At 44.2% G+C, this 27,823-nt stretch overlaps 1 protein-coding gene across 7 annotated transcripts in view; it reads left to right on the plus strand.

Annotated features, from left to right (window-relative positions):
- The window catches only part of F13A1 (coagulation factor XIII A chain), a 461,954-nt gene that overhangs the window by 423,963 nt on the left and 10,168 nt on the right, over positions 1-27,823 (plus strand). For all 7 annotated transcript variants that reach the window (XM_065544470.2, XM_065544473.2, XM_065544474.2 and 4 more), the window contains 2 exons: positions 1,350-1,637; positions 14,658-14,818. In XM_065544470.2, coding sequence (XP_065400542.1) covers positions 1,350-1,637; positions 14,658-14,818 — 449 coding nt within the window. The remainder of the gene's footprint in view (positions 1-1,349; positions 1,638-14,657; positions 14,819-27,823) is intronic.

Below are 27,823 nucleotides of genomic sequence, written 5' to 3' on the forward strand. Positions count from 1 at the left end.
AATTATAAAACGTAGGATTCTTATTTTAAAGTGATTTTTTTTTCACTAGCCATTCTAAAGCCTAGTTTTTACAAGCCAAGGAATTTGCCTTCATCTTCTCATCTCTATCCTTAGGGATGCACAAACATAAACCCAAAGGTATTTAGGATGGAAAAGAGGATAACGACCATCCCTCACATCTGCACGAGCCCTGTCCCCAAGGCAAAGCCTTTTGTCCAAGGCTCTGTAAGGACCATCCTCCCAACTTCTCAGTGTCTGAGGCACAAGCTCCCTCTGCGGCCGGACTTGTATCTGTATTTTTTGCTTCCTCACTTAGACAAAGCTATATTTTTCTTCTTCCAGAGCTTACTATCCTCCTCTTCCTCCCTTCATCTCCATCACAACCACTTTGGAAACCCTGCACAAAACATTTTCATAAAAGCAGCACATACACCTCAAACTGCATTAGAACTTAGGTGCACCACCATATGTCAATAGATGTCCCTCAAAAAACTGCCCTCAGTGTCAGATGAGTTTGGGAAACCTTGTGTAAAGAAAAGCAAAGAGGTGTCCTTGCTGCTGGGCTTCACTTAGAACCTCTAATCTGCTAATGAAGGTGGAGAACATCTCCAGGAGGCGCTGGACAACTAGTGCCCCTCCAAGGGATCTGACCGAAGCACCTTGGGCAGGGTCGCCTTTTTAATGTCTTGCCAGAGCCCAGCATCCTTGGGGACTGGGGGATGCAAGTTTTGGTAAAAAGTGATTTCTGCCTTCTGCCACAGCATGGGCGTTGGGGGCAATGGCAATTGAGTAAGATAGGGAAGAACAGGGCAGGAGCCCTCAAGGGTCAGCTCAGCAAAGAGCAAGTGGGACAGGCCCAAGTGGAAGGAGAGATGAGGAAGACAGGTCTTATTGGGAGAGAGGATTCACAAATCAGAGGGAAAAGTTACATTGCAGGAGGTGGAATGGCAAGAGGCAATTATTCCCAATTGTTAGAGGTCCCCAAATTCTAGCCACATGGCTGGGACTAAGGAAGGCAAGCAAACTGACACCACAGTTTAAGAAGAGATAGACATTGCCAATTTTACCTCCCACCCCCTGAAATAGTGGCCCCAGAGAAACCCCTTTCTGGATAGATCCCAACACTGTCACCTCCTAACTCGCAGCCTAGGCTGGTCACTGACTCTCTGGGAATCTGACATTGCAGAATTTATAACATAAGAATAATGATGGCACCTGCCTCCCGGGGAGGTCTGAAGCTTGTTTTATAGAAGCACCCCAACAAGTGCAGCACACAGTGCATCCATTAATGTGACTTTCTCTCTGGTGGATTGTATTTTTCCCTGTCATTATCTCTGGATCTCCCCCAGGTCAAGAAGAAGAGAGACTGGCCCTAGAAACGGCCCTGATGTATGGAGCTAAAAAGCCCCTCAATACAGAGGGTGTCATGAAATCGAGGTCCAAAGTTGACATGGACTTTGAAGTGGAAAATGCCGTGCTGGGAAAAGACCTCAAGCTCACCATCACCTTCCGGAACAACAGCCACAACCATTACACCATCACAGCTTATCTCTCAGCCAACATCACCTTCTACACCGGGGTCTCGAAGGCAGAATTCAAGAAGGAGACGTTCGACGTGACGCTGGAGCCCTTGTCCTGTAAGCTAACAATGGTGTGGTTCTCTTTGAGACTTGCTGTCTGGCGCCTGTCTTGCTAGGTGTTAATGCCCATTATAGCTTCATATCAAAGTTAAAGTTCCCCCAATATCTCAGAAGTTTGAGCCTCACAGGGAGAACTCACTTACTCTGCAAAAGCCTCCACTTTTTTTTTTTTTTTTTGAAATGGAACCTCGCTCTGACACCCAGGCTGGAGTGCAATGGTGTGGTCTCGGCTCACTGCAACCTTCACCTCCCGGATTCAAGTAATTCTCCTGTCTCAGCCTCCCAAGTAACTGGGATTACAGGCACCTGCCACTATGCCCGGCAATTTTTTGTATTTTTGGTAGAGACGGGGTTTCACTATGTTGGCCAGGCTGATCTCAAACTCCTGACCTCAGGTGATCCGCCCACCTCGGCCTGCCAAAGTGCTGGGATTATAGGCATCAGCCACCACGCTCGGCCCAAAAGCCTCCACTTTCATCTTCACATCTCATGCACAGAAGTGAGCATTGAAATTTTCAAAGCCTAGAGCCCCTGAGTCGTGAGAATTAAATGTAACTTCTTGCTATTCAAAGTGTGGTGCATGAGCCAGCTGCATCAGCATCTGGCTTTTTTTTTTTTTAATCCTGAATCTCATGTCCCACCCCACACCTTCTGAATCAAAAACCATGTTTTGACAAGATCCCAAGGGGACTGGAGTGTACAGGAGAATTTGTGGAGCATGGATCTAAATGATCCATCTCAGAAACAGGCCCTCTGCTGATGCCTGTCTCCCAAGTTAGTGAAGTCTTTTGGGGGCCGTCCAGAATGAATGGTGTGCTTTGCTTTCCCATTCAAAAGGCAGGAAGATCTACGCGCTGCACACAGGCCGCTTCTTAAAAATGCTGTTGCCTGTAATCCCAGCACTTTGGGAGGCCAAGGTTGACAGATCATCTGAGGTCAGGAGTTCGAGACCAGCCTGGCCAACATGGTGAAACCCCATCCCTACTAAAACAAAAATTAGGCCAGGCATGGTGGCAGGCACCTGTAGTCTCAGCTACTCGGGAGACTGAGGCAGGAGAATTGCTTGAACCCGGGAGGCCAAGGTTGTAGTGAGCCAAGATCGTGCCATTGCACTCCAGCTTGGGTGACAGACCAAGACTCCGTATCAAAAAGAAAAAAAAAAAAAAGGAGGCTGGAGACAAATAAATGTCATCTAGGAGGGGCTTATGAAGGGGTTTTCTACCTCTGCCATCTCTTTTTTTTTTTTTTTAATTTATTTATTATTATTGTACTTTAAGTTGTAGGGTACATGTGCATAACGTGCAGGTTTGTTACATATGTATACTTGTGCCATGTTGGTGTGCTGCACCCGTCAACTCGTCATTTACATCAGGTATAACTCCCAATGCACTCCCTTCCCCCTCCCCCCTCCCCATGATAGGCCCCTGTGTGTGATGTTCCCCTTCCTGAGTCCAAGTGATCTCATTGTTCAGTTCCCACCTATGAGTGAGAACATGCGGTGTTTGGTTTTCTGTTCTTGTGATAGTTTGCTAAGAATGATGGTTTCCAGCTGCATCCATGTCCCTACAAAGGACGCAAACTCATCCTTTTTGATGGCTGCATAGTATTCCATGGTGTATATGTGCCACATTTTCTTAATCCAATCTGTCACTGATGGACATTTGGGTTGATTCCAAGTCTTTGCTATTGTGGATAGTGCTGCAATAAACATACGTGTGCATGTGTCTTTATAGCAGCATAATTTATAATCCTTTGGGTATATCCCCAGTAATGGGATGGCTGGGTCATATGGTACATCTAGTTCTAGATCCTTGAGGAATCGCCATACTGTTTTCCATAATGGTTGAACTAGTTTACAATCCCACCAACAGTGTAAAAGTGTTCCTATTTCTCCACATCCTCTCCAGCACCTGTTGTTTTCTGACTTTTTAATGATCGCCATTCTAACTGGTGTGAGATGGTATCTCATTGTGGTTTTGATTTGCATTTCTCTGATGGCCAGTGATGATGAGCATTTTTTCATGTGTCTGTTGGCTGTATGAATGTCTTCTTTTGAGAAATGTCTGTTCATATCCTTTGCCCACTTTTTGATGGGGTTGTTTGTTTTTTTCTTGTAAATTTGTTTGAGTTCTTTGTAGGTTCTGGATATTAGCCCTTTGTCAGATGAGTAGATTGCAAAAATTTTCTCCCATTCTGTAGGTTGCCTGTTCACTCTGATGGTAGTTTCTTTTGCTGTGCAGAAGCTCTTTAATTTAATGAGATCCCATTTGTCAATTTTGGCTTTTGCTGCCGTTGCTTTTGGTGTTTTAGACATGAAGTCTTTGCCCATCCTATGTCCTGAATGGTACTACCTAGGTTTTCCTCTAGGATTTTTATGGTATTAGGTCTAACATTTAAGTCTCTAATCCATCTTGAATTAATTTTCGTATAAGGAGTAAGGAAAGGATCCAGTTTCAGCTTTCTACTTATGGCTAGCCAATTTTCCCAGCACCATTTATTAAATAGGGAATCCTTTCCCCATTTCTTGTTTCTCTCAGGTTTGTCAAAGATCAGATGGCTGTAGATGTGTGGTATTATTTCTGAGGACTCTGTTCTGTTCCATTGGTCTATATCTCTGTTTTGGTACCAGTACCATGCTGTTTTGGTTACTGTAGCCTTGTAGTATAGTTTGAAGTCAGGTAGCGTGATGCCTCCAGCTTTGTTCTTTTGACTTAGGATTGTCTTGGAGATGCGGGCTCTTTTTTGGTTCCATATGAACTTTAAAGCAGTTTTTTCCAATTCTGTGAAGAAAGTCATTGGTAGCTTGATGGGGATGGCATTGAATCTATAAATTACCTTGGGCAGTATGGCCATTTTCACGATATTGATTCTTCCTATCCATGAGCATGGTATGTTCTTCCATTTGTTTGTGTCCTCTTTGATTTCACTGAGCAGTGGTTTGTAGTTCTCCTTGAAGAGGTCCTTTACATCCCTTGTAAGTTGGATTCCTAGGTATTTTATTCTCTTTGAAGCAATTGTGAATGGAAGTTCATTCCTGATTTGGCTCTCTGTTTGTCTGTTACTGGTGTATAAGAATGCTTGTGATTTTTGCACATTAATTTTGTATCCTGAGACTTTGCTGAAGTTGCTTATCAGCTTAAGGAGATTTTGGGCTGAGACAATGGGGTTTTCTAAATATACAATCATGTCATCTGCAAACAGGGACAGTTTGACTTCTTCTTTTCCTAACTGAATACCCTTGATTTCTTTCTCTTGCCTAATTGCCCTAGCCAGAACTTCCAACACTATGTTGAATAGGAGTGGTGAGAGAGGGCATCCCTGTCTTGTGCCAGTTTTCAAAGGGAATTTTTCCAGTTTTTGCCCATTCAGTATGATATTGGCTGTGGGTTTGTTATAAATAGCTCTTATTATTTTGAGGTACGTTCCATCAATACCGAATTTATTGAGCGTTTTTAGCATGAAGGGCTGTTGAATTATGTCAAAAGCCTTTTCTGCATCAATTGAGATAATCATGTGGTTCTTGTCTTTGGTTCTGTTTATATGCTGGATTATGTTTATTGATTTGCGAATGTTGAACCAGCCTTGCATCCCAGGGATGAAGCCCACTTGATCATGGTGGATAAGCTTTTTGATGTGTTGCTGAATCCGGTTTGCCAGTATTTTATTGAGGATTTTTGCATCGATGTTCATCAGGGATATTGGTCTAAAATTCTCTTTTTTTGTTGTGTCTCTGCCAGGCTTTGGTATCAGGATGATGTTGGCCTCATAAAATGAGTTAGGGAGGATTCCCTCTTTTTCTATTGATTGGAATAGTTTCAGAAGGAATGGTACCAACTCCTCCTTGTACCTCTGGTAGAATTCAGCTGTGAATCCATCTGGTCCTGGACTTTTTTTGGTTGGTAGGCTATTAATTATTGCCTCAATTTCAGAGCCTGCTATTGGTCTATTCAGGGATTCAACTTCTTCCTGGTTTAGTCTTGGAAGAGTGTAAGTGTCCAGGAAATTATCCATTTCTTCTAGATTTTCCAGTTTATTTGCGTAGAGGTGTTTATAGTATTCTCTGATGGTAGTTTGTATTTCTGTGGGGTCGGTGGTGATATCCCCTTTATCATTTTTAATTGCGTCGATTTGATTCTTCTCTCTTTTCTTCTTTATTAGTCTTGCTAGTGGTCTGTCAATTTTGTTGATCTTTTCAAAAAACCAACTCCTGGATTCATTGATTTTTTGGAGAGTTTTTTGTGTCTCTATCTCCTTCAGTTCTGCTCTGATCTTAGTTATTTCTTGCCTTCTGCTAGCTTTCGAATGTGTTTGCTCTTGCTTCTCTAGTTCTTTTAATTGTGATGTTAGAGTGTCAATTTTAGATCCTTCCTGCTTTCTCTTGTGGGCATTTAGTGCTATAAATTTCCCTCTACACACTGCTTTAAATGTGTCCCAGAGATTCTGGTATGTTGTATCTTTGTTCTCATTGGTTTCAAAGAACATCTTTATTTCTGCCTTCATTTCGTTATGTATCCAGTAGTCATTCAGGAGCAGGTTGTTCAGTTTCCATGTAGTTGAGCGGTTTTGATTGAGTTTCTTAGTCCTGAGTTCTAGTTTGATTGCACTGTGGTCTGAGAGACAGTTTGTTATAATTTCTGTTCTTGTACATTTGCTGAGGAGTGCTTTACTTCCAATTACGTGGTCGATTTTGGAGTAAGTACGATGTGGTGCTGAGAAGAATGTATATTCTGTTGATTTGGGGTGGAGAGTTCTATAGATGTCTATTAGGTCTGCTTGCTGCAGAGATGAGTTCAATTCCTGGATATCCTTGTTAACTTTCTGTCTCGTTGATCTGTCTAATGTTGACAGTGGAGTGTTGAAGTCTCCCATTATTATTGTATGGGAGTCTAAGTCTCTTTGTAAGTCTCTAAGGACTTGCTTTATGAATCTGGGTGCTCCTGTATTGGGTGCATATATATTTAGGATAGTTAGCTCTTCCTGTTGAATTGATCCCTTTACCATTATGTAATGGCCTTCTTTGTCTCTTTTGATCTTTGATGGTTTAAAGTCTGTTTTATCAGAGACTAGTATTGCAACCCCCCTTTTTTTTGTTCTCCATTTGCTTGGTAAATCTTCCTCCATCCCTTTATTTTGAGCCTATGTATGTCTCTGCGTGTGAGATGGGTCTCCTGAATACAGCAGACTGATGGGTCTTGACTCTATCCAGTTTGCCAGTCTGTGTCTTTTAATTGGAGCATTTAGTCCATTTACATTTAAGGTTAAGATTGTTATGTGTGAACTTGATCCTGCCATTATGATATTAACTGGTTATTTTGCTCATTAGTTGATGCAGTTTCTTCCTAGCCTCGATGGTCTTTACATTTTGGCATGTTTTTGCAATGGCTGGTACCGGTTGTTCCTTTCCATGTTTAGTGCTTCCTTCAGGGTCTCTTGTAAGGCAGGCCTAGTGGTGACAAAATCTCTAAGCATTTGCTTATCTGTAAAGGATTTTATTTCTCCTTCACTTATGAAACTTAGTTTGGCTGGATATGAAATTCTGGGTTTAAAATTCTTTTCTTTAAGAATGTTGAATATTGGCCCCCACTCTCTTCTGGCTTGGAGAGTTTCTGCCGAGAGATCTGCTGTTAGTCTGATAGGCTTCCCTTTGTGGGTAACCCGACCTTTCTCTCTGGCTGCCCTTACGATTTTTTCCTTCATTTCAACTTTGGTGAATCTGGCAATTATGTGTCTTGGAGTTGCTCTTCTCGAGGAGTATCTTTGTGGCGTTCTCTGTATTTCCTGGATTTGAATGTTGGCCTGCCCTACTAGGTTGGGGAAGTTCTCCTGGATGATATCCTGAAGAGTGTTTTCCAACTTGGTTCCATTTTCCCCCTCACTTTCAGGCACCCCAATCAGACGTAGATTTGGTCTTTTTACATAATCCCATACTTCTTGCAGGCTTTGTTCATTTCTTTTTCTTCTTTTTTCTTTTGGTTTCTCTTCTCGCTTCATTTCATTCATTTGATCCTCAATCGCAGATACTCTTTCTTCCAGTTGATCGAGTCGGTTACTGAAGCTTGTGCATTTGTCACGTATTTCTCGTGTCATGGTTTTCATCTCTTTCATTTCGTTTATGACCTTCTCTGCATTAATTACTCTAGCCATCAATTCTTCCACTTTTTTTCAAGATTTTTAGTTTCTTTGCGCTGGGTACATAATTCCTCCTTTAGCTCTGAGAAATTTGATGGACTGAAGCCTTCTTCTCTCATCTCGTCAAAGTCATTCTCCGTCCAGCTTTGATCCGTTGCTGGCGATGAGCTGCGCTCCTTTGCTGGGGGAGATGCGCTCTTATTTTTTGAATTTCCAGCTTTTCTGCCCTGCTTTTTCCCCATCTTTGTGGTTTTATCTGCCTTTGGTCTTTGATGATGGTGATGTACTGATGGGGTTTTGGTGTAGGTGTCCTTCCTGTTTGATAGTTTTCCTTCTAACAGTCAGGACCCTCAGCTGTAGGTCTGTTGGAGATGGCTTGAGGTCCACTCCAGACCCTGTTTGCCTGGGTATCAGCAGCAGAGGCAGCAGAAGATAGAATATTTCTGAACAACGAGTGTACCAGTCTGATTCTTGCTTTGGAAGCTTCCTCTCAGGGGTGTACTCCACCCTGTGAGGTGTGGGGTGTCAGACTGCCCCTAGTGGGGGATGTCTCCCAGTTAGGCTACTCAGGGGTCAGGGACCCACTTGAGCAGGGAGTCTGTCCCTTCTCAGATCTCAACCTCCGTGTTGGGAGATCCACTGCTCTCTTCAAAGGTGTCAGACAGGGTCGTTTGCGTCTGCAGAGGTTTCGGCTGTGTTTGTTATTGCCCTGTCCCCAGAGGTGGAGTCTACAGAGACAGGCAGGTTTCCTTGAGCTGCTGTGAGCTCCACCCAGTTCGAGCTTCCCAGCAGCTTTGTTTACCTACTTAAGCCTCAGCAATGGCGGGCGCCCCTCCCCCAGCCTCGCTGCTGCCTTGCCGGTAGATCACAGACTGCTGCGCTAGCAATGAGGGAGGCTCCGTGGGTGTGGGACCCTCCCGGCCAGGTGTGGGATATGATCTCCTGGTGTGCCTGTTTGCTTAAAGCGCAGTATTGGGGTGGGAGTTACCCGATTTTCCAGGTGTTGTGTGTCTCAGTTCCCCTGGCTAGGAAAAGGGACTCCCTTTCCCCCTTGCGCTTCCCAGGTGAGGCAATGCCTCGCCCTGCTTCAGCTCTCGCTGGTCGGGCTGCAGCAGCTGACCAGCACCGATCGTCCGGCACTCCCCAGTGAGATGAACCCAGTACCTCAGTTGAAAATGCAGAAATCACCGGTCTTCTGTGTCGCTCGCGCTGGGAGTTGGAGACTGGAGCTGTTCCTATTTGGCCATCTTGCTCCGCCCTCTACCTCTGTCATCTCTTGTGGGGCCTCTTTCTCGTCCTTGCATACACATCCTTCCAAGCATTTTCATCACTATAAAAACAGAATATTTTAAGAAGATAAGGGTCCACATGCTGCAGCTTACCTTGGGGATCACAATCTCAAAAAATCACATTTCCTAGGAAGTTCATATTTGGTGGACACAATAGTTGACCACACGATGGGCAACACGAGTCAATTGGAAGAAACTGGTCTCCAGGCAGAGCATGAGTTAGAGCAGGTTGCAAAGGACCTCGATGCTTTGGGGCACCAAGTTCTGTTGGCCTGACGTGCAGCACTGAAAAGAAAAGTGCACAAATCATAATTTTGACAAAGCAAAAGCAAGCAAAACTAATACACTCCCCGGGATGGCCAAGCCACAAGTCTCAATTGCTCTCAAGCTCTCTGGATTTTGTGGCTGTCACAGATCATGGTACCCTTGCTGAGGTTTCGGAAAATATTCCCAGAAAAATGAGAAACTATTTTTAAAAATCCTGATTCCAAGGAACTTACTCAAATTTGAAGGAAGCCAATCTCCCTAGCTTCAGTAATAGAACTAACAATTAAGAAATCACTATAGTGGGGCCAGGCGTGGTGGCTCATGCCTGTAATCCCAGCACTTTGGGAGGCTGAGGCGGGTAGATCACCTGAGGTCAGGAGCTTGAGACCAGCCTGGCCAGCATGGTGAAACCTCATCTCTACTAAAAATACAAAAAATTATCCAGGCATTGTGGCAGATGCCTGTAATCCTGGCTACTTGGGAGGCTAAGACAGGAGAATCATCTGAACTCAGGAGGCACTATAAGGTTTTTTTTTTTTTTTGAAACTGAAAGATTTGGCGCTTTTCTTATTCCTAGGGTAGTAAAGGTAATTTTCATGGAAAAGAATAGTCAGTGTAAAGGACTGAAGAGGACAACAGTCATGGGGATTGTTTAAAACAGGCAGCCACATTTGATTTCAGAGAGTTTTGCAAATAGAGAATTCTGGATGTAAGCGATGACTGTGTAACCTACCAGCTATGTTTCCTGAGGGAGTTACTTAAGCACTCTGAGCTCTCTCCCCTCATCTGCAAAGGGGAAGAATAGCACGCACACCACAGCGTTCTTCATTCATTCCCCAAACCTTTATTTAGTGCTTGCAAGTCCGGGTTCTGTTTTATACTGGAGACACAACAATGCCTATTCTTACTGAATTTCTGATCTCATGGGGAAACCAAACAAACAAGTGAATCTATAGTATAGTTATATGGGTAATAGAAAAATATAAAGCAGATTAAGGAAAACAGGGCGTACTTGTGGAGGTGGTCAGAAAAAAAAAAAAAAAAACCTGTCTAATAAGGTGACATTTAACAGAGACCTGACTGAAGGTCAGAAGTGAGCATTCCAGCCAGAAGAAACTGTATGTGCAAAGGTCCTGGGGCCAGAGCATGTCTGATGTGTTCAATGAGCAGGAAGGAGCCAGAATCAGGAACAAAGGTGGCAAGGAGGCAGTGCTGGATGCAGACCATATAAAGAATTGTAGGCCTTTATAAGGTCTTTGGTTTTTATTTTCAGTGAGCTGAGTGCCTTTAGAGAGTTTTGAGCAGAAATGTGGCATAATCTAACTTAGGTTTTGAAAAGACCACTGGCTGCTGTGTTGAGAAGAGACTAAAGAGGAAGTAGGGCTGAAGGTTAGAGACTGGTAGGATGTTTCTGCAGTCGCTGCACTGAGAGGTGCTGATACTAGTGATGGAAGCAGCGAGAACTAGTCCGATCCGGGCATGTGCTGAAGGTGGAGCCCGCCTGATTGGCTGATGGACTGGATATGTGGTGTTAGAGAAGGAGGGTGTGGAGGAAACCAGATGAGTGATAAATGTGAAACATTTGGCACATGGTAGACTCTCAGTAAATGGTAACTGCCAACATGTTTACATTTGGGGAAACTGAAGCTGGAAAGATGAGTCGATGTGTTCAAGCCCCTAAACAGCAATGAGAGGCAAAGCAGATAATAGAGTAGACAAATAATAGCAGTGACAGTGAGCCAGTTCAGTGTAAACTTGGCCCCAAGTGGGCCAGTTCCCTCCCTTGTGCCCCCATTACCTGCAGTCTAGCACAGATCCTTAGACAAAGAACCAAATATCAGCCCTTTTCCCACCTCACAAGTGTCCTGTCTCGTAATCTCCTTCCCCTTCCCTCTCTAATCCAATTAAAGAACGAGCTTTTATGGGTGAGCAGAACGATATCATTCTGTCAGTCACTGACCTAGGGAGAGCTGACCAAACCTCCGCCTGAGTCCATGGGAACACATCTCCCACTCACTTGGCCGGCCCCAGCTTGTCCTGAATAACTTGAAGGGAACTGGGGACTCTTTGTTCCTGTGCCCTGCAGGCAGGTGGCATTAACCGTGAGCAATAAATTGTGTATTGAAATATAAATTAAATTGCAGTATATTGCAAAAAGCCACATAACTTTAGGCCTTGATCAAGCATTCTTAGATGCCCCTGTTGCAAAGAAAGTTTTCCAAGTAGAATGGGAGGCATACTTTCCAGATTGATGATTAAAGGAAATGCGTGTGCTAGAATCAGCTTGGGAGATCTGAATAACTTAAACCTCTCCGTACCTTCAAAGGTGCTATCATTTTCACTTGGCTATATTTAGTTTTCTTCGCTTTTTGGAAAAGAGATGAGGCAGCTCCAGTCTGTGTCTCCCTTGGCTTTCCCCAGACACCGTAAATGATATTGGCAGCATCCCAGCCCCACCGCTCACAGCGCGAAAACCTATTCCTCCTTCTCTTGCCACGTTTAATCAACTTTATCTAGAACAATTTCTTGTGCAGTGGCAAAACACAGCACTTACATAACATACTATTTCAGAAGCACTGTTCTCTTGGGCTCTGAAGCACAGCCTGGTTTCTTTAGTGCTCTGATTTAGGGAGTGTTCTGCCTCAGAGAAGAGAGGGTCCTGATACTGAGATTATAAAGGTAGCAAGAGCCTCTGTAAAGAAGTCATATCCCACTAGCCAAAAGAAATCCAGTGGTCAAACACAGTCCTCTAGAAATAGCCAGGGGAAGGCATTTTATTATTGTTATTACTGGAGGCAGCTAGAGGCAAAATGCAGGTTCTTCGAGGCCTTCCACCTTGCCATTTCATCCATTCTATCTAGAGACACGACAAACTGACCGTTTATGCTCATCTGAGGCTGTAACCAATAGAGGGCCAGAACCTCACTCATCTAGACTATTAATCGCAAGGGGAGTCACGGAGGAAGCAGGGTCCAGGCGTAGGTCCAAAGACAGCAATAAGAGCCGGTCATTCCAAAAGGCAGGACCTGGGAGCCAAGGTCAAGGCAAGGTCACAGCTTTAAAGAACCAGCTCTAAATAGAACAGCTCTCCTCCAGAAATCAAGCCAACAAAGCTAGCTCTTCAGTGCTTGCCTAAAATACATTCTGATAATCCACCTGCTGTATGCAGGGTTTCTTGGTTTCAGCACCATTGACATTATGGGCTGGATGCTTTGTTGTGGTACTATCCTGTGCACTGTAGGATGTTTAGCAGCATTTTTGGCCCCTATCCAGCAGCTTCCAGTAGTAACTCACCCTCCACCCCAGTTGTGACAATCAAAAAGGTCTCCAGACATTGCCAAATGTCCCCTGGGGGTAACATTGCCCCCTACTGACAACTACTAGTCTACGATGACCAACCTTTCTAGTTTTCCAGGGATCGATGGGGTTCCCAGGATGCAGGCCTTTCAATTTAAAATCCAGGTGGTCCTCAGTCCACCCTAACTCTGGCCCTAACTTACCCCTTCTGCTGTTAGAACCTCCCATCTCTCAGAGCATCTCACACTTGAATAGGCATTGTCTGGGATCTTATTCAAATGCAGATCCTGACTTCAGTGGTGCAGTAAGAAGTCAGAGACCCTGCGTCTGTAACAAGCTCCCAGGTCTGCAGACCACAGGAGGAACAGCAAAGACCTAGACTGGAAAGCCATCTCTTCCACTGGAACCCAGGCTGTCTGCAGGGCTGATTCTACAGGGATGCCCCTGGTTGTTGGAGGGGCCCTTCTCAACCCTGGCTGCACATCAGAGTCAGCTGCAGAGCTTTTAAAAATACAGGTGTCTGGGTCCTCCAAGGCTCTGATTTAATTGGCCTGGAATGAGATCCAGCTTGGTCGGTCTTTAAGGTCCCCAGGTGATTGTGATATAGAGCCAAGACTGAGGACTCTTCAATCTGAAGTCTTGGAAGCAGGCACAGCACTTACGCATCTGGAAAGAGACTTCCAAATAGAAGTGCTGCCCAAGGCAGAGGCCTTCCCAGCCTCTTGGTCTTCAAGGTCCAGAGCCAGTTGCTGCAGATCCAGCACAGGTGTGAGAGTTCCTCTACAGATGATGGGCATGGCTCAATGCACCTACACCTTCGAGCCAGTGGGGAGTCAGGGGCCCTGCTCTCTGCTCTGGTGCATGCCCATCCACAGGCACTCCACGCTCCTGCAAACTGCTGTTCCGTACAGCAGACTAAAATGTATTACCCTCTGCACTCGAATTGTTGGCCATGAAGCTGTTTCCTTCAATAACTTCCACAGAAAGGAGAAGTCTTTGGCAAAAGCCAGAAATTGAGAATGAAAGCAGTAAAGACATTCAGGTCTGTGGAGGTTCATAGAGTCTGTTCCCTGCGGCTGGGGATGGAGGAATGAGTCACCCATTCACCTGCAGGGTCTGCCAGCTGTCGGCTCATGCAGGCATCTGGCTCCGACCGGGTAGCAGCGAGTGCACACCTGGGCTCAGCCTACAGAGAAACTGCCCATTGCTCTCTAGAATCCTGGACAGTGGGAAATGGGAGTTAGAGAGAGAAAGTGAGCCAGAGCCACAAGATAGAACTCAGCATCCTCAGCCCAGACGGTAATTGGAGGGGAGCCAGGACCACTCCCCATCCTCCAAATGCCATTCTCGTTGGCTTGTCCCCAGGACCTAGAAATCTGACATCAGTGACTGGTTTCCATTGAGAGAACAATCATTTGGCACAGAGGTCTTCTAAATCACAAACAGAGGTTTGGAGATAGTTGAATGCCTTTGGTAGAAACTGGTTTCAACAGCTTCCTTCTCTTAAATAGAAAAATCATGATATCAGATTGGAGAGAAAATGTGGAGTGCTACAATGTTTATGTAGTTGACAATTTTGTCTGAGTGTGGCCCATGGTCTAGGTGAGACACTTCTTATTCGACAAGGGGATCGCGTGTGGGATGGGGGCCTTGGACTTCAGCACCCCACATGTTCCATTTTGGGATGATCCCAGCCCAAATCAAAGCCACCGTTAAAACCCCTTGATCCTTCTTTGCCACAAAAATCACATCTTTTCCACGGCATTTCTTTTACAACAGCAAAAGAACTGTTTGGAAGGTTTGACACATTTTCTCCAGTAAGACTTCAGTGAATATTAAATTTCTAGCACATTCTTTACCTAAGAAGCAGGACAGCTTATCCCCAATTGACTCTTCGTTCCACTTGCCCCTTACCTTTGCTGTGTTCCTGGTGGCTTCCAGGCTACTGTGGGAAGGATGGGGAAACTTGGGGAAAGGTAAAGTAGATGCTGTCTCAAGTCTTGATGCCAGGCCCGTGTGTGTTTTCTCCTGCCAGTCAAGAAAGAGGCGGTACTGATCCAAGCCGGCGAGTACATGGGTCAGCTGCTGGAACAAGCGTCCCTGCACTTCTTTGTCACAGCTCGCATCAATGAGACCAGCGATGTTCTGGCTAAGCAAAAGTCCACCGTGCTGACCATCCCTAAGCTCATCATCAAGGTCAGTCTTAGCGTCTCATCCTGGAACAGAGAGAAAGGCACACAGACTTACTGTTCATGTGTGCATGTGTGTGCTTGTGTGTGTGTGTGTGTGTGAATGAATGTCCTGCTCAAAAAAAAAAAAAAAAAAATACCAGTGCTAGGATCCTCCTGTTCTTTGAAAGAAGTAAACTGCCCTATATATAGACACATACATATAACACTTTCCTCTCCAGATTTAAATATATAGATGTGGTTGCAGATATAAATATAACCTGTGGGTATAAACACACTTGTGGAGGAAGATAAAGATGTGTAATGGCTACAGATACTTAGAACTTTCATTGTCTCCAGAATAAAGTGGGTCAGGCATGCCATAAGAGGTAGATAAACTGCCTGCAACATTTTGCACAGTAATTTTGTTTATGGAGGTATAATTGTGGACAGTAGATCGCACAGATCAAAATATACAGCTTGATGATGATTTTGTATGTGTGTGTGCCTTGCAACCACGAGCCAGATGAAGAAATGGAGGATTTCAAACACCCCCAGAAAGTTCCCTCATGCCTTTTCTAGCCAATAACCCCCTGGACCATCACCAAGATAATAACTTTTCTGACTTCTGTCACCATAGGTTTTTTTGCATGTTTGACCAGTAGTTTTCATGGTGCCTCTCCAGTGATCACCAGAAATCTCTGCCCAAGTGGCTCAGGAGACTTGGCAGAGGAAGGCCGAGGGTGGATGAGAGTGGGAGACAAATGTGGGAGCCCATGTGCTCCTACTTCTCAGACTCACCACTGTAGTTTCTGGGGGTTCTGTGGTTAAATCCATGAGACACCTTCCTGCCCTTGAAGCAGGAACCCAGGCCTCTGGCAGGGACCCTGAGAAGTGATGTCTCATGCAGCCCTTATCCAGGGCACATAGAGCCCTTCCCTAGTCTCTGGAGAACAATCTTCTTGAAGTGATTGAGAGCAATTAGCACAGATCCTGCTAAACTACATTGCTCTAAAGTGGTAGATAAATCAAAGCTTTATAAAGTTGATCATATTTTAATGGTCCTAGAGGTGGGCAGGGTGAGGGTAGTCCTTGCTTCTCATGAATCCTTTGCTGTGAATCATTTGGAAAGCTAATGGCTGCTGTGCAGCCTTCAGCATGGCAGTGTTCCTTGGGTAACTACTGGGCTCCAGACACTGTTTTTAAAGCACTTTACATGGGTGCATTTTCAACCACCAACAACCCCGCAAGGTAAAGAGTATTGGCATCCCTTTACAGATGAGAAAACTGAAGCACAGAGAGGTTCTATAGCTCCTCCAAGGCCATACAGCCAGCAGACGGTGGAGCTGGGCTTCCAACCCCAGCAGGCTGGCTGCAAAAGCAGCGCTGGGAACCAGCTCCTTCAACTATTCTTATGCTCTGGTCCTGTGTGATTGACACAGTGAGACACCCCAAGGCAAGGCCCATCCAAGCTCACAGGCATGTAATGCCCTTCAGGGAGCAGAACACCAGGCCGTTCTTTTCTACAAAGGCCTGCATTGTCATGTCTCTGGTTCCTTCGCCTCTGTCACGGCCCACAGCCCACCATGGCATTATCTGCACAGGAAGGTGGAAAAGAAAGAATGAAAATGAGGATGTGCAGGGTTGGCAGGCAAAGTCAGAAACAAATGCAAAATGGAGAAGTGGGGATTACGGTTGCTGCAGAGATATCATCATCCAAGAGAACGTGAAGTTAATTGCTTAAGGTGCAGGATGCCCTAACCCGGAAGTTGTTCTTCACAGCTGGCTCTTCCTACAGACATGTGGCAGCCCCTGCTGCAGGCCTGTCCCAGCCACTTGGTGGAAGCAGCTTTTGCTACCCTTGTGGGCCGTTGAGCAGGTTTCATTTATGAGCTCAACCCTGAACCTTCCCCACCAGCAGCAAGGCCTGCGTGTGTACCTAATTATGAAGTGACGGCCTGTCCCTGCAAAGGTCTCAGGAGAGAGCCTTCCCGAGCTGTGAAGTGCTCAAACCACAGCAGAAAATAGAATTTAATTGCACCACTGATAATAAACCGGATGTATGAAGGAAACTGATAACTTTCATCTTTTAGGCACTATTAATTTGAAGGATTATTTGTTAGTTATCTTCTGGGCTTACTTAAAGAGCAGTTTAATTCCCAAGGAGCACAATCAGAATACCTTATCCCACAAGTTAGCAGACCTGGGCATGGAGAGAGTACTTTAAACGGAGAGTTGTTTTGTTTTGTGTTTCCTTCCACAAAGGAATCAGAGATGCTGCTCCTGGAGGAAACTTATTTAGAAGTAGGGACATTTGACAGGGAAGAGAGCATGAAACAGATGGAAATTCTGGCTTCTGTCCATGCCAAGTTTGTTCAAAAAGGTGGAATGGGGCATCATCCCATAAACTGCTCTTTAACCATTAGCCCTACTAACTCTAAGGATAACCTAAATCCACATTGAGTAGAAGTGCTCCTGGGTAAAGCTCCCATACCCTAAGGACCACCCAGGAGTCACAGAGCTGTGAGAGGGCCTGGGTGCAGAAGCTCTGGTCTGTGGACTGGGGACCTGCCTAGCTTCCCGGAGATGTGAAATGCAGAGTCACAGCAGGGGAGGGGAGGAGGAAGGGGAAGGGAGGGAGAGGAGAGAAGAACAGAGGGGAGAGGAGAGAACAGAGGAGAAAAGGAGGGAGGGAGGGGAGGAGAGGATGGAGAGGAGAAAAAGAGGAAAGAAAAGAGGAGGGCACAGGAGGGAAGAGGAGAGAACAGAAAAGAAGAGGAAGGGACAGGAGGGAAAAAAGAGGGAGAATGGAGAGGAGAAGAGAAAAAAAAGGGGAGAGGACAGTAATAAGAAAACTTAAAGTTGAAATATTCCAAAGGAGGCCTGGGGGAGGAGTCAGATAAATTGTATAAAACAAAACTCGATTGTTGAGTTATTTTTTCTCCTTCCTTCCTTCCTTCCTTCCTTCCTTCCTTCCTTCCTTCCTTCTTTCCTTTCTTTCTATTTTTATTTTAGGTTTGAGGGTACGTATGAAGGTTTGTTATGTAGATACACATGTGTCACAGGGGTTTGGTGTACATATTATTACATCACCCAGGCATTAAGCCCAGTACCCAGTAGTTACCTTTTCTGTTCCTCTCCCTCCTCCCACCCTCCTCACTCAAGTAGACCCCAGTGTCTATTGTTTCCTTCTGTGTGTTCATAAGTTCTCATCATTTAGCTCCCACTTGTAAGTGAGAACATGTGGTATTATGTTTTCTGTTCCTGCATTAGTTTGCTAAGAATTATAGCTTCCATGAGCTCTTTTTGTTTTTTTCATATGCTTATTGGCCATGTGTATGCTCATGTCCCTTGCCCACTTTTTAATGGGGTTGTTTTTTTTCCTGTAAACATGTTCAAGTTCCTTATAGATGCTGGATATTGGCAACATCACCAATCATCAGAGAAATGCAAATCAAAGCCACCATGAGATACTATCTCATACCAGTCAGAATGGCTATAATTAAAAAGTCAAAAAATAACAGGTACTGGTGGGGTTGTGGAGAAAAAGGAACACTTATACATGGTTAGTGGGAGTGTAAACTAGTTCAGTCCTTGTGGAAAACAGTGTAGCGATTCCTGAAAAAACTAAATACAGAAATACCATTTGACCCAGCAATCCCATTACTGGGTATATACCCAAAAGGAATATAAATCATTCTCTCATAAAGATACATGCACATATATGTTTATTGCAGCACTATTCACAATATCACACACATGGAATCAACCTAAATGCCCATCAATGGTAGACTGGACACAATGCAGCCACAGCTATAAAAAAGGATGAGGACATGTCCTTTGCAGGAACACAAATGGAGCCAGAGGCCATTATCTTAGCAAACTAACACAGGAAGAGAAAACTGAATACTGCATGTTCTCGCTTATAAGTGGGAGCTAAAAGATGGGAACATATGGATATATAGAGGGAAACAACACACACAGGGTCCTGTTGGAGAATGGAGGGTGGGAGGAGGGAGAGGATCAGGAAAAATAACTAATGGGTACTAGGTTTAATGTCTTTGTGACAAAATAATCTGTACAACCCTCATGACACAAATTCACCTATACAACAAACCTGCACATGTACCTTGAACTTAAAATAAAAGGTTTTTAAACAATGAGGACTTGGAAAGGGAGCTAAATGCAGTAAAAGTACAAAACCACAATGGCTCAGAGGTCCAGAATTACATAGGACATATTTCTCTAAATTCTAAGAAAATGCTTACACCCTTTTTCAACCTCTTTGAGCCTGGATGGACACACAACTGACTGAGCCTCAAGGTTGCTGCGGGCAAATGTGCCAGGCACAGGGTGCAATTATGTGAGAGACAGAGAGGAGACCACAGCCCTTCCTACTCAGCTCAGTCACGAGAAGGGTTGGGACCAGCCCCTGGTGATTATGATGACAGCAGCTATGATTTATTAAGCACTACATTATTAAACGCCTTTCTTCTGTGATCTTATTTAACCCTCTCTACCATCCTACAAGGAGGACGTTACTATAACCTCTGTTTTACTGATTAGAAAACTGAGAGGACCAGAGAAGGCAGTGCTTTGTAGCACAGTGGTCAGAACATGGGCTCTGGAAACAAACTATCTGAGTTTAAAGCTTGTTTTCTGAACATCATAACTGTGTAAGCCTGGACAGATCATTTCACCTCTCTTGGCTTCTGCGTTCTCATCTGTAAGTCAAAAGCAATGGTAACTCTCCTCCTGGGGTCTTTGTGAGTATGTTATGAGTCAATAGATGCCTGAGTCACAGTGCACACCTATATATGTTGGTTGCTGCTGTTATTGCCATTATTGCTGTTTATTAGTAACTGGCCCGTGATCACGTGCCTACTGAGGGAAGCAGAGACACTTCTGGCCCAGGTCTTCCTGACTGTGCTGGTCTTCCAGTCTGTGCTGGCAGCTGTTGGGCTACAGTGGAACTATCACACAAAGCAGAGGCGGTCATTGACTTTGCAGAGAGTTTTGTATTCAAGGGAGGAGAGATCACCCACACTTGAGTGGTGTGGGACATCAAGAATTAAGACTGTAGAAAGATGAATGGTCCCCAGTGAACGGATAACGTTCAACCAGTAGAGATGGATGGAGAGATCCCTTCAGATGCTAGGAAGAAAATGTTAGCAAGGGCTAGAAGGGAGGTGGAGCAGTGAGAAGCGTGCCTTGGCTGGGGTGGAGGCTGGGAGCAGGGATGAGTAAGGTTAACCTGAGAAAGATAGTTTAAGGCTATGTTGAGGGGAGTCTACAATTTTGGATGAGAGCTTTATCATCGACTCTGTGAACAAAGAGGCTTCAGGGGAATTTCTAGAGTAGGAATGTAACACGATCGTCAACTCTGCTCTCCCACAAGTCGGAGCCACTTTTTCTTACTCCCTTCTCTTCAAAGCCTTTGCCCAAAGCATTGTCTTCTCCAGAAAGTACCCAACTCAGCCTTGGAACTGGAGTTTCCTAAAAGCTAGTTTCCAGTTGTTCTTACCTGATTCCCCTTTAGAGCAAATCTAGGCCAATCTGGAACAATATTGGGCTCACATGTTTGAATCCAAGTCACTGTCAACCAAAGCAGGCCAGTGGCTTCCTGTTTGTGCATCCCAGTGGACCCAGTCATGGATTTCACTGGTCCCTGTGGTGATAAAGATGGGGACTGGGCTCAATTGTGCTCCCAGTCAACCATTCCCAGCACCCACCATATGTGAGTCAGAATGTGTGATCCTCACATGGAAACAGGCAGAGAGAGACAGTCATTAAACTTTAATGAGCACACATCTCTTTCCCCATGCTATCAAAATATTTTGACGAGAAAAGAAAATTTCATTACAATCAGACATAGAATTTTTCTCTGCCTTCCCATGTGTTGCTTGTTCTCTCTCTCTCTCTCTCTCTCTCTCACACACACACACACACACACACACACACACACACACACACATCCTCTCTCTCTGAACTTCAGTATCCCCTTTGCAAAGTGAATACACTATGATTATACTGCTCCTCCTGTTAAGTACAGGCACATATAAAACACAGCCTTGGGGGGATTCCCATCTGTAGCAACATTTGTGAGAATGCATGGCCCGTGTCTGAACCTAGTAGCTGTTGGTAAATGTTCTCTTTCTCCTCTGTAGTCCCATCAATGCCTGGGGGTTGCTTAGAGCAGTGTGTGGGCCACTGGACTGAAGAGGGCCAGTGGCCTGAATGTGGCCCTCACCTAGTGGCATGGAATCTCTTGAATCTCTGGTCACCAGGTGTTGAGTGTATGCAGCATTCCCTGTGGAATGGGGCCTTCGTCATGCAGGAAGGCCTGCCTTGGAGATCCTGATGTAAGGCTTGGGGGAGAGAGGAGATGCTCACATGTTCCTTCAATGATCTCTACTCAGTACCTGCCATTCTAAAGCAGCTCAGGAGCCAGCACTTCCGTGGTATTCTCACGTGGAAAAAGTCTTGCAGCCTATGCAGGATGTCAGCAAGCACTGATAGAACTAATTTTCTCATATGAACTAGGAACAATTTTGCTAGGAAAAAACATGACCATTTTTTATGCATGTGAGTTTTAAAGTTGGAAGCATAAGCAAACAGGTGTCTTCAAATTTTTCAAAAAAAAACTTTTAAAATGAGGACAACTGACTGTTTCCAGGAGTTTTTTAAAGTAAGCATTTGCTCTCTACTTATTTTTTCCATCAGCTGAATGACTTTCCAGTTTTTATTTATCTCTTTATTTAGTCACTGGTGCATTCATCCATTCTTCATGTAGTTATTTGGTGCCCACTCTGTAAATAAACTGTAGCAAATGCCTAGAGCTTTCAAAACCATTATCAGAGAGGCCGGGCACAGTGGCTCACACCTGTAATCCCAGCACTTCGGGAGGCCAAGGCAGGTGGATCCCTTGAGGTCAGGAGTTTGAGACGAACCTAGCCAACAAGGTTAAATCCCGTTTCTACTGAAAATACAAAAATTAGCCAGGCCGTGGTGGTGCATGCCTGTAATCCCAGCTACTCAGGAAGTTGAGGTAGGAGAATCACTTGAATCCAGGAAACAGAGGCTGCAGTGAGCCAAGATCCCGCCATTGCACTCCAGCCTGGGTGACAGAGCAAGACAAAACAAAAACAAAACATTACCAGAGAGAAATTCAACAGTGAGAACATTTTCTTTCTTTCTTTTTTTTCTTAGACAGAGTCTTGCTCTGTTGCCCAGGCTCTGTTGCCCAGTGGTGTGATCTCGGCTCACTGCAACCTCATCTCCTGGGTTCAAGCAATTCTCCTACCTCAGCCTCCCGAGTAGCTGGGATTACAGGTGCCCACCACCACGCCCAACTAATTTTTGCATTTTTAGTAGAGACGGGGTTTCACCATGTTGGCCAGGCTGATCTCGAACTCCTGACCTCAAGTGATCCACCCGCCTCGGCCTCCCAAAGTGCCAGATTACAGGCGTGAGCCTTCGCACCCAGCCAACAGTGAGAACATTTTTGTTGTGTTTTTCTGAAATGGGGTAAGATTGCTACCACTTTCTTTCAGCACTGGCTCACCTGGAACAGCTCCAGGAGTGCAGTTGCTCTGTTTTAACCTGAGCTAACCAGCACTTATACAGAGCCTGGGGTGCTCCTCTTGTAAGGACAGTGCACACGGGGTGTGTGAAAGAGGCTTAACCCACAGAAATTGACTTCAACAAGCAGAATGTCTACATGACCAACACTGTTTGGTGGGGCGTTGTATAAATAACACAAGACCCATGGGAAGTATCACTACTGACCCCAGAGAGGAGGCAGGGATCTTCCTCTGGGCGGCTTCCCAGGACAACACTTACTCCTTTGCAAACTGTGCCCATCTGGGGGGTGGGAAGGAGAAAGTGAGGGGACCCAGTGCAGCCCACTCACCAATCATCAAGCCCTGCAGCCTGGCATGAAGCCACGTCCCCCCCAAAAAGGGGGGGGTCCCTTTCCACTTTGCACAGTTGCACCCTGGCTCCAGCCACATGTCCAGATCTCTTCCAACTTTGGACACTAGCTTGTTTTTTCTTAACAACCATCCTAATGTCGTGTTCTAATCGGAGCTTTTCATGAGATGCCCACAATTTTTACCGAGGTTAACAGTAGAATCCTCTTCAGTCTCCTACGACTTACACCCCAGAAACCCACCGGGATGGAGCAAGGAAGGATGGGTGGCTGTGGTAGTTGCTGGTCCCACTCCTCCCACATCCCAGTCATACAACTTTATCCCAGAGGACACATTAAAATTGGAGAAACCACTTGAGATGTAATGTGTGCCCCAAACAAAGTACATGACAGCGACTGGCTACAATGTGAGATTTAACTATTGTTTCATTTCGTTCCGTAAATATCACAAACCTTTCATCAAGGCAGAAAATGGTAACAAAGGCTATGTGTTCTCATTATTCCTGAACTCTGACCATTTTCCCCTCCGTGCCCACAACCGAGCACGTTCTCTCTCCAACCTCCTGTGCTCTCTGTGGCTCCATCACACTCTCGTCACCAAGACTCACCCCTGCTCACACCACACCCTTCATGGGGAGGCCGGGGATGGGCACCGGGAGGTGGGCTTCTTCACTTCTCTCCTTTGTGGTTCTCTTCTCTAGTCCCTGAGAAACCGAATCCATGTCATTCCCCATAGAAAACGCTATAGGTGAGGAAGTTCTCATGGCCACCCTGGCAACATGTTCTCCCTTTAAACCTCATATTTCATTCATGCTAGTATATGTCAGGTGCTCTGTTGTATGATATTACATTGAGTCATCCCACTAACTGCATAAGAAGCTGAGGCCCAGAGAGGTCAAGCGACTTGTCCAAGCACTCAGAGTGGCAGCCCCTGGTCTTCAGTCCCTGCATCCAGCTTGCTCTCCCTTCAGCTTGGCCTGGAATAGCACCACTGTGTGCATCCCAGTCACCTCAGTTATGTCTGTGACGCTGTTTCAGGTTATTTATGGAGAAAAATCAGAGGTGTCTACCTGTGAGCTGTGAGGGACTCTGAGCAAGGAAAGTCTGCTTACCATAGGGTATCCCAGGAGGGACACCTTTAGCCCTGCTCCCATAGCTGACTCTCCATCCCCTCGTGGCTGCTTTCACAGAGGATTGTGGCCATGGAACCAAACTGTGGGTGTCCTTAGCCAGGATAGACGAGCCTAGACCACATCTACGAGTGAGCCCTGCTCATTGAAGGTGTTCTAAACGTCTCTCTCTTCAGGACAGCTACAGAACAGTGCACATTTTAGGATGAAAATGAGGAGACACTGGTAACTGCGGTACCTAAAACATAATTTGCTCTGTGCATTTCATGTTTGCTATTTTTTTAAATCTTAAAAAGAGACACACATGAGAGTAACCAATCTCACATTCCAGTCATGTAATCCCAGTATGTCTGGACTACTGATTCTCTTTTTAAAAGTGACATCTCTGTCATTTTTAAAATAGAAAATCCTAGATAGCGATTCCTATTATCATCAAGTAATATATATCAGGCCCGAAGGCTACCGTGTCACATTTTACTCTGGCATAGAAATCTAATTCCTTCTCTATAAAGTCAAAAAGAGAGAGGTGAGTTATAGATGTTTTCTAATTTAGTTCAGGGTCCACTTATAATCCTCGTCCTCAACTGATGGTTTAGTGATAACTTAAAAGGTGATGCTGCAAATGATTCTTTGGTGGATTTCAGAAAATAAAGAAGCTATTCCAGCCAAAAAAAAAAAAAAGTTTCTATTTTTACCTCTCTTCTGTCAGGGATCACAGTATACGTAGTTTTAAAGATGAATGTTTTAGAGTCAGAAAGACCTGGATTTATATCCAAGTTCTGCCAGATTCCTAACTCTGTAAGCTTTTTATTTATCTTCTAAATTTCAATTTCACATAAACAGAATGGGATTAATAATCACATCTACCCCCAAGACCATAGGGCTGTAGAGAAGATTAAATAAGGTAGTGTAAGTAAAATGATGAACAGAATGCCTGCATTACTAAGTAAACACTAACTAAATAAATGTAAGTCGCTTGTTATTATTATTGTCATTAATCAGAGTCAGGATCATGTGTTGCTGAGCAAAGGCTATGGCCCCAGACTGTCTACTCTACATTTGAGTCTCTTCTGCCTTACTTACCAATGGTGTGAACTTGAGCAAGTTACTTAACTCCTCTGTGTCTCAGTTTCCTCATCTATAAAATGAAGACTCCTAATATTTACCTCATAGTGTTGGGAGGATTAAGTGAGTTGATAGAACTTTCTTGGGTAATGGGAACATTCTAAATCTGCTCCGTCCAATACAGTAGCCACCAGCCGCGTGAGGCTACTGAGTCCTTGAAATGTGGCTAGTGCAACTGAGGAGCTGAATTTTTTACATTTCACTTAATTTTAATTAATGTAAATATAAACAGCCACAGGTGGCTAGTGGCTACTATATTGAAAAAAATATAGACTGAGGACATTTCCTAACCATCCTAGAACCATTAGCATTGGTTAGTAAGTGTTCATCTAAGTGTCAGCTAAAAGCAAGGGTAGTGCCTGTGGTGATGAGCAGGGTTTACAAACAAGAAATTGCTTGTTATCAACAGTGATCACAGGCCAAGGGGAAGGGAAAAAATACAGTTTCCAGAAATACGTGCGATACATGATTGAAAGTATTTGAAATAAGAGCAGTTAGATGCACTAATAAATCATGTATATCAAATCGCCAATTTCATTTATGTTACTCTTTCTCAAACTTTTTCCTTCATTTCAGTTTCGATTTTGAATACAGTTATGTATTTTTAAAGCATATGCTTAGTGGAAGGTATCTTGTGATTTCTAAAAAAGTTATTTCTTCCCAAAAAGTTTATATAAGAGAGAGTATATGTGTGTGTTAGTAACTTTCCTGTTTACCAAAGAATCAGAGTAGCAGCTCATTATCATGAATTAGTATAAAGGACAGGAATTCAGTGTGTCGATATCAGTAAGTGATATGTTACTTGGAAAAGTATCATATTACAGGCTGATTTTTTAAAACAGAGATATTTTAAATGGAATCTTGAGAAAAACTTAAGACCATCAAGTATATGCAAAAGGATTCAATGTCACCAAGTAAGACATATGCTTTATTCTTTTCTCTGGCCCAAGTAATGAATACTCTTCTCTAAAGTGAATACACATAAGTTTCTTTTTGAAGTAACCTTCTCTAAATTGCCTGAAGGCTCCCTTTATTTAAGGTTTTATGAGAGCAAGAAAATGAAAAATATGACTATGAAAATGAAATGAAAATATGACTATGCAGTATGGAATTAGGCTTTCAGCAATAAGGAAAAGGGAGCTTTGCAGATTCCTAAAATAATGTGATGCAAACAGACATTTTCTCCCCAAATAGTCATTGTTCTCAGCATTTTGTAGGTACCATAGCATGGTGCATCACTGAAATCAACACATAACATGAGAACACTCTGTGTTGGCAGCATTTTCCTCAAAAAAAGCAAGGAGAGGGAGACACCTCCAGTTACGTTTCCCAAGCAGAACACAGTGATGTCGAGCATTGGGCAGGTTTTTATATTTAGTTAGGTTTGAGTGTCTAAGGTTCATTATCATCAGTAGTCAGGGACAGGAAATTTACATTCTCAGTGCAGGAGACAAATGTCAGAAAAGGGACACCGGTCTTTGTTAAATGCAAAAGAAACACTCTACAACCAGAGAAGGGCTTCTCCTCTCACCCCTCCCCAACCTTCTCCCCGCTCCCCACTCCAGCATCAGGGAGATCTGGGCAGAATTGATACACCCATGCCAGCATCTAATTACAGAGATAATACTGGAAGCAAACTGATTAGGCATGACATATGAAATTACCTGAGAAGGTTTAATCTCCTGATCATATTCAGATCTGAAGCCTATCTATGAAGGCTCAATTGCATGGGCCAGTTTCTCAAACACTAAACATTCCCTATCGCTGTCATCAGTGACCTGGAAGGGTGTACTTCACTTTCCACAGCGTAAGAGGCTTCATGTAGAGCCAGTCTACTGGTATGGAAAGGGTTCTTAGTCTAGGGATCATGGGCCCCTATGAATAGTCTATGAACTATGTATAGACTTCATAGGCCTATAGTGAGTCCCCTTAAAATGCATGCCTATATTGTATATGTCTTACATTTGTCACTGTGTATGTCTGCGTGGAGGAAAGGTCAGTAGCTACTATCAGATTTGCTTTTGAAGGAGCTTATGCCCATCCTTATATAGCACACCATGGAGAAGACAGATGGCTCCAAAATATTATTTCCAGAAAGAATAAAGTGATCATAGCAAACACTTTTGCCAATAATGTCTCTGTAGCCACTCCATCTTCTTCAGTTTAGAGAGCTTTTGTAAATGCTATCTTTATTTTGCATTTTTTTAATCCAAAGATGTTTTGGAAATTTTTCTTAATGCAGGAAAAAATATATTGGACATACTTGAAAATTAAATCAAGGACACCATGTAAAATATTCTGATGTATTGCTACACCTTCAATATCTAAATTGATTGAGGCAGGGCCTCTGAGAAGAAAGTGAAAAATTCAGTCTGTCTTCCACATGTTTTGTCTGTACCAGTGGTTTCCAACTGGAGGGCAATTTTGCTTCCTAAGGAATATTTGACAATTGCTGGAGACAGTTTTGGTTGTGATGGTTGGGGTGCGGGGCTGCTCCTAGCATGCAGTGGGTAGAGACCAGGGATGTTGCTTAACAGCCTACATTGTACAGAGCAGCTCTGCAGCAAAGATACATCCAGCCCAAAATGTCAGTAGTGCTGATGCTGAGAAACCCTGATCTACATCATGACTACTGTTTTTGCCACAGCCTTCAAACCAGGCTTATCCCTCCACACCCCATGTGCCAGCCAGCCATAAAAGTAACTTCTGGTTCATGTTCCAGTTTGCCTATTATTTAACCAGTGTCCTCCCCGTTATGCCTTATTCCTTCTCAGTCTTGTCAGTGTGACTTCAAATCCAATGCTGCTCCCACTGATTTGAAAAATCTCCCTTACTTCCCGACTGGCAT

The sequence above is a fragment of the Macaca fascicularis genome, chromosome 4 (assembly GCF_037993035.2).
Source record: "Macaca fascicularis isolate 582-1 chromosome 4, T2T-MFA8v1.1".
In the NCBI taxonomy this organism is placed as follows: domain Eukaryota; kingdom Metazoa; phylum Chordata; class Mammalia; order Primates; family Cercopithecidae; genus Macaca; species Macaca fascicularis.